Source organism: Pinus tabuliformis, chromosome Q (genome assembly GCF_031772625.1).
Source record: "Pinus tabuliformis cultivar Carrire ecotype Pingquan chromosome Q, CPIR1, whole genome shotgun sequence".
Taxonomy (NCBI): Eukaryota; Viridiplantae; Streptophyta; class Pinopsida; order Pinales; family Pinaceae; genus Pinus; species Pinus tabuliformis.
The window spans coordinates 618,610,673-618,621,952 of NC_142296.1; the positions used below are offsets into that span (position 1 = coordinate 618,610,673).

The 11,280-nt window shown below is 34.0% G+C and overlaps 1 protein-coding gene across 1 annotated transcript; it reads right to left on the bottom strand.

Moving 5' to 3' along the window:
* Positions 1-9,476: 9,476 nt before the first annotated feature.
* On the bottom strand, positions 9,477-10,922 carry LOC149220958 (UDP-glycosyltransferase 73C11-like). Its single transcript, XM_089387264.1, has one exon. It carries the CDS (start codon positions 10,920-10,922, stop codon positions 9,477-9,479), a length of 1,446 nt encoding a protein of 481 aa, XP_089243390.1.
* Between the last annotated feature and the right edge of the window lie 358 nt (positions 10,923-11,280).

An 11,280-nucleotide genomic window follows, 5' to 3' on the forward strand; every position in this document is an offset into this window, starting at 1 on the left:
TAAACAGTAAAAGGAAATAAATCTGCTATGCTTAAATGGGTCATGAACAGCTGAAAATTTCATTTGTTTTCTTTCTGCAAGACATGGACATCTTTTAAATATGTATATATCTAAATTGAATACCTTGCAAACCATTTACAAGTAGTTTCAAATTCAGATCAGATCCCTAATGGTTGACTGGCTCCTCTATTGAAAGCCAATAGATTATGGGTGATAGATACAAGTTGTGGGGATCCCAAAGCTTGCCAAGTAGTAGAAGAAATGATGTTAACAGACGAGCCTTCATCTAATAGAGTACCATGTACTTCCATATTATAGGTTTGTACCGTAATATGGAAAGGCACATAAGATGGGAGGTGGAATTCGGTCAATTGACTCCAATCAAAAGAAACAATAGAACTACTTGGTGGGGGTATCATAGGATTGTCCCTATGATTTACACGAATAGGAGAAGGACTCTCTTGAATAAATGGAATGGGAGGGCCATTCTTCGATTCATGAGAATCTGAGGAGATGAGAAGAACATGAGCAGTATGATCACTACTCTTTTCGGGAATAGAGTGAACAACTGAAGGTGGAGCCAAATCGACACTCTTTTCGACCAATGGTTGGTCAGGAACAGACACAAGAGAGTCATGCTCAAGAAGAGCAGGATGGGAAAGAGATGAATCCAAGTCAATCTCTTTGCCAACTAGGAGAGTGTTAGAAGAAATCCTCTGATAACCAACAGTAAGTTGGGGTTGAGGAGCTGTAAGGTTTTCCAAAACTTTGGAAGCTTTATCCATAAGAGGACAAAGGTAAATAAGATGCTCCCCTTCACATAACCTACAGGGGAATTTAATTTTTCCCTTCTTCTTACCATCGCTAGTCGAGGGTGTAGCATCAACATGATCTCTAGAGGATGATGGAGATGGCCGATCCAGATTTTGAGACCATACATATAAGACTCTGGGAATACCAAGACAGTCTCGAAGGAGATGGTCACCCTTACATAGCCTGCAAGGTAATTTTACCTTCCGCAAAGGATCGAAAGGTTTATCGACAGGAAGTGCATTTGGAGCAATAGTTGCATGGTTGGCATCTCACTTATCTGACTTCTTCTTCTTATTTTTCTTCTTAGCCTCCTAGTTACTGGATTTCAAACTTTCACCAGGCGAAGTAGAAGAGGAGGGTGAAAAAATAGGTGAAGAATGTGAGAGGTCAACCTTAGAATCAACATGGTGTTGTTCAAGTGAAGGAGATGGTTGGACAGAAGTTGGGACACTCGGGACCACCGAGGTCGAAAATAACCAGATAGGTAAACCAATAGTTAACCTAGGAAGGGAAAACATTGCCATATAAAGAGCGTCAGCATTTCCAAAAGAAGGAAAAGGACCAGGACTCCCATCGGAGGGGAATCCTTGACTGGTAAACCCCGGAAATGTTGCCATTGGAATCGACCCTAAAGAATCACTAAGGAAGATAGTTTTAACCAGGAATATTTTGTGTGCAGTTAATTTTAAGACACTAAAACAAAACTTTGCCTTTTCATGTTTTAAGAGTAGAGAAAAGGACAAAAGATGACTCTATTTGCTTTCAGATTTAACGAGCTCGAAAGGACAAGTGCTCGATGTTTTTTTCAAATTTAAAGAGTCAGTAAAGATCAAATATGACTACTCAGGGTACTCTAGGCGTAAAGGATTATCAGGTAATCGTGAACTACAGAATACCTCTCGACGAACCGAAAAGTACAAGTAGGCAATGTCCCCGAATGCTGTGTTCGGTGTATCACATTTACAAGGCGGCAGACTCAGCTTCCTATGGATAAAGGATTACAACCTATAGGGATCTCCCTTTATATACACGACGGTACAGGGAGCACAAGTCCATGCTAGTGCTTTCTAATGCAAGATCATTGTCAATGACAGCGATTAAGTTTAAAGACGTTGGAACCCATCTCTAGCCTAGAACACTAAATGTGAGCGTTAAGTTTCAATGCTTCCTTAGGTTAATTCAATAAATTTTAATGGTTTATCCTGAATTAGGTTTCAATTTCATGGCCATACTGTTGTCATATGAAAACTTCTATATGAAGCTATATGAGAAAAGAAATCTTTGTCTTCGATGAAAGTTTACATTAATTGAGGGATAGAGAACACACAATCAATGCAACAACCAAAGAATGAAATATTTTACTAATACATGTCCTAAATGCACTTAATCTTCCCTTAACAACAAAAAAAGTTTATTTCATGTCTCATGCCTATGGTGATGCAATTCGAACTTCTCAATAACACTACTAATGCAATATTTTTTCTTAAGTAAACTAGAATGATGTTCTTCTTTTCATAAAATGCAAAATGAGTCTTTCACATAAAGCACTTTAATGAAAATTTTCACAATTCTAAACAAACAAGCATCAATCAAATCTAAAGAATGATAAATGAAACTAAAAGCAGCTTCTTCCCTGAATCGAACAAACCAAACACATAAATGCTTCAACCGACAAACCAAGCAATGTAATATATGCTTGGAAAGAGAAAAGAGACACTTGAAATAAGAGAACAAACGAGACTATTTCACTCATTCAATTGAAAATGAAGTAATGAAGATGTTGCGACTGAAAGATGGATTAAATGAAGCAGCAAATCAGAAAATTGACACAATGAGTAAACAAACAAATGAACGGTAGTTGACCTAGACTCCCTAGGGTCATAGAAACCATCCAAAAAGCTCAAAAAATCAAGCAATGAAACTTCAAGCCAATTAATCAATCAAACCCAGCAAACAAAGCGTCCTAGTCACTTCTGGGCAGAAGAAGAGAGTCTGAGGGTCAAGCACTGGAATGGGAGAAACGCCAATTTTTCTTGACTCGGAAATTGGCATGAATTTTTTGTTGAAACTAGCGTTGAAAAGGGGTCTGACGCGACTGTCAGGCTAACACTGGGATTGATCAGTGCAACTGTTTGGTTGAAACTAGCGCTGCTTGATGATCGGCGCGATTGTTTGGCTCAAACTAACGCTGATCAAGGGATTCAAAGAAAAAATAAAAAATAACTTCACACAGGGCTAGGCTTAACACATCAGAGGGTGGGCTAGTGTTTGTATGCCTTCAAACAAGTCAATACATATCCAGAAGACCATAAATAAACAAATTAGGCACACAAGTAGAAAAAAAAGAGTGATGAAAAGGAGATGTATTTCCCGAGCGGAGTTGCCAATTTGTGGTGTAGGAATATCCTCTCTACGGACAGAGACAATCCCTCTAGCTCAAGAGAGTGGGTCTAGCCACAAACAAGACAATATGATATAAATTTCCTTATATTAGAATCAAATAAGAGGGCCTACCTCTTATAACACTAATCCACTTAATGGTGATCTTGATTCCTTGCTCCAACTTCCTTTCATTCCTTCCGTTCAAGTACCTGAAACAAACATGCAAGAAACAAAAGCAAACGTGATAGCATAAACTTGAATCCAATCTACTTAAAAGGTCAAGGAGTTCTAAGCTATCAAATGTAATATTACACCCGATATAGGAAATAAACCATTAGTTGTATTAAAATAATCTTCAAAGAGAAATACAACCGAAGCCTTGACGTTGGAGATCTCATTTGTGGTATCCAAGTCCCGCTACACGCCTTTTCAGCACTTGTTTCCTCCTCTAGCTTGACATGAAATGGCTTCCAAGCTCTAAATCTCTCTCCTCATGCTTTAGCTACCAAAGACTAGTCTCTTTTAATCTAAGACTAATCTTCTTCTATCAAAAGCTAAAGATTTCAAAATTTTGCAGTTGGTTCTATTTCCCCACCACTTTCACTATGTGTTGTATTATAACCAAAAAGGGTAAGAGGAAGTGGTTTATATAGGGAGAGGAGGATAAGAAATGAGATCCACTCAAGGGGGAAGAAGGTCTTATCTCCTTGGGAAGTTCCACTTTTAAGGGGGAAAGAACCTTATATGGATTTCTCAACCCTTATCCAACCAAACGAACATCCAGCACATCGCCACTAGAAGTTTCTAGACGTGAAACTTCGTTTCCTTTTATAAAAATATTCCAGAGGTAGAACGGTGCGGGTATTGGGCTAATAGTAGCATCGATCGGCACAGGTCACAGTGTAAAACTTTGCCATTGGCATGGGTGAGACACTGGGAAAGAGCGTTGCTCTTAAAAAATTGGTTTTAAGAAGGATTCTCTAGAAATGTTCTGAAGGGAGTGGGAACTGCTTTCTTCAAACTTCAAGGGATGCAAGAGCATAGGTTTCACAGTCAAAGTATAACATACTAGTCACTACTAGGGTTCTTCGGGATCATAAATGAGGAGTGACAGGAGAGTGAAAATTTACTGTATAACACTCCCCCTGTGCTATTCTCATAAGCAGGGTAGTCTGTAACAACATACAGCCAATTCTTTTTTGACTATCTGGTTCTAACTAGACTTAGTCCAACTAGCTTGCATAAATATGTCTGACTCTTCAACACGGATTGAAAACAAAGTCTTTGTTACAGCTTCGTCTTTTTTCTCCTTTTTTTGGTTACCTCAGGTACCTATTACCATTTTGGGTTCCATCTTTTGAGAAATAATTCTCAAGGAGAATATATGGGCAGGTTACCGCCTGATCATAATTGTCTACCCAACTGACATGTGAGACACAATTGGCATTCTTTCCAAGATGTCATACTTTTGCACAACTTAATGACATAATTTATTAATCAAACAAAAGTTTAAAGGCTCCAGTTTGTCATTTGACCTTCCCTAAACCTATGCAATAGTATCATGTCTTTTACTGTGGTAACTAATATTTACAAATTACCAGGAGATGTCACACAAATAAAGAGAGGAAATTACAATGTCTAGTATCTATATATTAAATAATGTATATATATGACAATAATAAAAATAAATAAGTTTTTTAAAGCTAATTATTGTAACAAGCTATTTACTTAACTTTTAATTTATACTCATCTTAATTCAATGACAAATAAATAATATATAGTAAGAAAATTATGTCAAAAAAATCAAATTAATATGATGTATCCCATGCAAAAGATTCCTAAAAAATATTTTATATTTTATATTTTTAAATTATGATTAAAATTGTGAAGACAAATGAGAAAATCTTATTATAGGTGATTGTCTATTAATTTGTCTTTGACCAAAAAAATTTGTTGTTTATCCAAAGTTTAACATTGGGAATTCAATTTATGTTATTCTTATTATTATTTAAATTTATATATTTGTAAAGTGATTGGTTGAGGTTTTATTATAGGTGTTATTTACTAACTTCTATTTTTAGATTAGTTACTAATTTTTATTTTTATTTATCTTTTTTATTTAACTTTTTCATTTTGATATTTTTTACCTTTTTCCATTATACCCATTTTCATGAATTATAGGTTATTTCTCCATATTTTCGATTTAAGATAAAAAAATTTAAAAAGAAAAAAAACAATTAAAAAAACTTTTTCCAATATATTTTATTTTGTTTTATTACTTTCTAATTTGCAATGACTATTTCTCTTTCCTATTTTTGATTCCATTGGGAACTACACCATGCATCCTCCCCTTGTTTGCGGTAATGTCCCCTACTATTTCAGTTTCCCTTTTCCATTTAGTTTCTATTTCCTCCTATGCTTTGGTTTTGTTTCCCGATTTCTTGAAATCCCCAACGCTTGGTCGTTATAAAATGAGACTAAATTTGTTTACTTCTATCTTTTAATGATCAAAGGACAGACCATGACATAAAACCCTATCAGATAATCACAACATAGCAATTTGATTAAATTCTTCCAATTCAGATACTAGATTTTGGTTGGGAATTTTTTACTCTATTTATTGTAAAACAATTTCTCCACAGAATATGTAGACTAGTTTTATATCCTTACATGGAGTAGGATTCATTGAGTCAACAATTTTTTTTCTTTGAAAAAAACTACCTCAATGATATCTATGCAATCATCTATGGAATTTTTGATGATTTTATTGGCGATTTTACGTTCCTGGTCTAAATAACATGACAATACCATATGCACAACTTTAGGATAAGTGTTTTCTTTCATTTTTGTTTGTTTCAAAAGTATAAATCTATGTCTCAATTTTTTTTCTTCGAAATTTGCAGGATTGCGATCAAAGTCGAACTTGCGAAGTAATCCTATGGTTTACTTTGAGTTGTGCTCATTTTGTAAGTATAAATACTATGTTTCATTTATATTTTCTCAATTCTCAATTTTCACTACTGTTGAATGAGTATATGCTTTTGTTTATATTAATGTCTAGGTTTCTTTTTAAATATTATTATCTATTTACATAGCTAGCTGATCAAATTGGTATTTGATTTCTAATCCATTTCACTTAATAAAAGTTGTTCGCAGTTGATGATTTTCTATTGCATCTCACCCATTAAAATTTATTTGTTGTATACATTGTTTATCATTTAATATTTTAGTATAGGATAAGTATGTGTTGTAAAAATTATGATTTTCTTTATAGTTGAAGTTAGTATATAAGAATAAAATATTGGAAATGATAATTTTAGCGATCACAATCAAACTTTTGTTGGTCTTCACTGCCACAGACACAATTACATTCATCTCTATATCAATCATGTATAATGCCCGTGAACATTGTAGGAGACAAATGTTCGTGCAAAACAAGTTTTTTGAAATTCACATCTCTTTCAATTGAAACTAAGTTTATCCATATCAATTTGAATAAAACATGCCAAGGAAATAAAGTTATAGAGCTTCATTACAGCCAATGGAGTGGGATGTTCATAAAAAAACACCACAACATTTTCACTTCCATATCTATTTTTTTATCAAGGCTTTAATTGATCAGCTCCTAGTCTATTAGCAATCCAAACTCCAATTCAACTATATTTAAATTAAACGACAAGTACTAGCTACTACGTAGCACTTGTATTTTTTATATAGCATCATGATTTAAAATTGAATTGTGGAAATATATAATAAAGTTTATTGAAGAAAATGATTGAATCAATTTCATTCAATAATAAAAATCAATAAGGGAAAATATGAAGAAAATCAGTAAGGGAAAAATCAGTGTAATATGTCGTTGTTTCTTTTGTTTTTTAAACCGGCAAGTTTCCTTGGTTAGTTAAACTCTTTAATGTAATCTCTCTTTTTTTTGGAAAAGAAAATATTAATTATGGAAAAACTCATAAATTTGGAAAAAAACTAAATGATAATTAATTGATGAAGACACTTGGTGATTGGAGATTTTTTTTAAACAATTTTTAATTCTGAAAATTTGATTTTAAACCACATAAAATTAGTCATCCACCAATAAAAAATTAGAAATTCAAATTTTAGATATTTAAAAAATAATTTTCAATTTCTAAAAAATAAGTTTAATATTTAATTTTACCAAAATTTTAATAAACTTTGGGAAAAGATTCTATAAAATTTCAAATTAATTAAAATTCAAAACATTTTGACCCAAACTCATTACAATATACTCCCGCAAGTAAAAAAAATCATAAAAGATTATTAAAATTTAAGATTCCTTGTCTAACGTTCATTCATTCCATAAAATTTTGAACATCTTCCTATCTAATGTGGAAAAGGTCAAGGTCATGGAAATAAGGATTATTGAAATATATTTTTCCTTCTTTAAATTTCCTTTGATTCATTCCATAAAGAAAAAAATTACCAATCAATATATTTAGTGACTACTTTCCTTAGGATAATCAATGCATATTTTGCACTAGCCTAGATCTATATTAATTTGGGGTCTATCATGAGCGGAGAGGGATCATGTCTCTTGATGTGCAAATCTTTCCTCATGTTTTCAGGTTTTCAGCCATACTTTGCACCTCAAGAGATTTGATACCTCTCGGTGCGTGTTAGATCTGGAATTAAGATGGATCTATGTCACTTACAGAAAAAGTTGCTAATGTCTTTAGGATGAAGACCAACAATATTTTATGAAACTGAATTTGTTGAAATAGTTGGTACTTGTCTATTTTTATGCTTGTTTGTTTTAGGTTCTAGATTGTTAAAATGCCATAGTTGTCAACAAACTTGTTTACAATTGAACAATTTTTGTATACTTGTTTTTAATGAAAGAATAAAGTTTTTGTATACTTGTTTTTAATGAAATACAAGTATACAATTTTTCAAGAGAAAATAAAGAAATAAAATGACAATTTTTTTAAATATCATTTTCTTATATATTTAATAAATTTTAAAAATCACATTTATTTAGAAAAATATACAAAACAATAATAATTTACTTTAATTTATTATCTATAGTTAAAAATAACTTAAATCAAAATTAAAATAGACAAAATTTTAAATTAAAGTTTTGCCTTAAACTATTTTTGTCTTCAATATAAACTTTTGTCTTAAGTGGTCATTGTCTTAAATATAAAATTTTGTCTTAAAATATTTTTGTCTCAAACTATTTTTGTCTTAAATATAAACTTTTGTTTTAAGTGGCCGTTGTTGTCTTGAATATAAAGTTTTGTCTTAAAATATTCTTGTCTCAAACTATTTTTGTCTTAAATATAATGTTGTGTTAAAATAATTTTGTCTAAAACTATTTTTGTCTTAAATATAAACTTTTGTCTCAAGTGGTCTTTGTCTTATATATAAAGCTTTGTCTTAAAATATTTTTGTCTCAAACTATTTTGGTCATAAATATAAAGTTTTGTCTCAAACTATTTTTGTCTTAAATATAAAGTTTTGTCTTTATTTTAAACTATTTTTGTTTTAAATATAAAATTTTGTGTTAAAATATTTTTGTCTCGAATTGTTTTTGTCTTAAATTTTATATTTACGACAATTTAATTAATACTAAATTTTAATGTAAAATAACTAAAATAACAAAAAAAATTGATATTTTTATGACAAAAAATTTATTTTGTCTTAAAAATTGTCATTAACATAATAATGTATATACAATACAATAATTACAAAACTTAACACTTAAATTCCAAACATATCAAACAATAAAAAAAAATACATAAATATCTAATTTGTCTTAAAAATATCATTAGTATGGTAGTGCATATACAATACACTAATTACAAAAATCAACCCATAAAAAAACAAACATATCAAACCATAAAAAGAATACATAAATGTGTGATAATTAAAAATCTATTTATTTATAGATGTTAAACACACCCTCAACCCGTCTCCATAAAATATAAACTTAATGAAATAACAATTTCTATTATATATTTATACACGTTGAACATACCCTCAACCTGTCTCCATAAAATATAAACTTATTGACCTAACAATTTCTACCATAGGAGGAATGGTTTATTGGCAACCCATAAAGCTACCGAACAACTAGTCAACTGAACATCTTCCAGAGCAGGAATGGTTTATTGGCAACCCATAAAACTACCGAACAACTAGTCAACTAAACATCTTCCAGAGGAGGAATGGTTTATTGGCAACCCATAAAGCTACCGAACAACCAGTCAACGCGGCCTTGCCATTCCGATCTGCTGTCACAAGTGCAGTTACAGGGAATTTGAAACTGGATTTTCCTTCTTCTGAAGTGACAGAATGTCTTCTACGAACATGTCGAAATTCTTATATGAAGATCCATCTTCCCTTACGGTTTTCTTGGCCAATTCCTTCAGCTTTTTACAGTTTTCCTTCAACGATTTGACTTGGTCATCCCCACTGTGATCATCGGCCATTAGAGTACTCACACACTTTTCTATTTCGTCCCTTGTAACCATTTCATCCTCCTCACGCTTCACAACCTCTATTCCAACCTTGACTTCCTCCACGATAAGCCTCGAGTTGAAGTGCTGATCTGCGAACAATGGCCAACAGATGAGAGGAACACCCATGGAGATGCCTTCAAGCGCAGAGTTCCAACCACAATGGGTAATAAAAGCCCCCACGGAACGGTGAGAAAGGATGGCTAGCTGATCTGTCCATCCACTTACTATGCGGCCACGATGCTCTGTGCGCCTGTAAAAGCCATCCAGGGTGGGATTCTTCTCACCAGAATCTGGGAGTTTCAGAACCCAAAGAAACGGCTTCCCGCTCGCCTCTAAACCCAACGCCAATTCAATGATCTGAGAAGAAGAGATCAAACTTTGGCTGCCAAAAGAGACGTAAACGACAGATCCCGGTGTTCGATGGTCCAACCACTCCAGCTCCGCCGCGGCCTGTCGAGCCGTTGGGGTGGTGAGATATTGGCCGCTTAGAAAAGAGTCCGGCAGCAGAGGCCCGATGGGTCGGAAGGGGCCTGCATAGCGTTTCTGAAATTCATCCACATCATCTCCTTCCAACTCATAGAAGGTGTTGCCGATGGTCATCCAGCTCTGCTTCGTCAAACTAAGAAATTCTCCCCAATACTTGTGCATCGCATGGGTTTCATCCCAATCGCGGACGGCAGTGGGCATCTGAGAGCGCGAGAGGATAGTGACGTTGGTCTGACGAGGAACAATATACCTGCCAGAAGAGGTTCGTTCCAGGTCGCGTGGCAATCTGCTCCACAGGTCTTCGCCGAGATTTCGGGAATAGGCAGGCGTGCACTCAACATTCACCCTCGGGATTCCCAGCTTGGCCGCCATAGTTACTGTCCAGCTCAACAAAAAGTCTGTAACGATGCATAGGGGAGGAGGATAGAGATCAGAGAATAGCAGATTGTTGAATGCATCTCGAAGCAATGTGTCATTCAAAACAAACACGGGTATAAGCTGGTGTGAAGCATCACTTCCGTGATTAATGGCTTCCGGCTTTATCTCCTCGGAAATATGGAGCTCTACAGTATGTATATTCGCTGCATCTGCGATCTTGTTTCTTGCAATGGAGAGGCCATGAGGCGTTACGACGAAGGAGATGAGAAATCCTCTGGCAGCCAGCTTCTTGGCGAGCTCTGTGAAGGGAATGAGGTGACCGATTCCCAGGGAGGGAAGGAGGATGAGATGAGGGGCAGGTGCAGCCATTGTAGAATACCTTGGACCAATAGGTTGTAGAATACCTTGGACCAATAAGTTGAACAAAGGCCCAGCCCGTCCCACTGTATATAGTACGTGAAGTTTCTTAACCCTAACTAGTGCATTACTGGGATTATGAGGGTTCAGTGTCATCGATGTTTAAATTATGGTTTGTTTAGGAATTAATTATTATGATATTGGAAACTTATAGATTTTCTTAATTCTCATTTTAATTCTTTTCGTTATTTTTTAAAAATAGGAATTGTTTTTAGTATGAATTTTTGGACTTTGTGTTTGAATTGGTGGAAAAAATTAAGGTGAAATTTTGATTTGCGTTATATATGGATTCAATTAAAAATTTATCGAG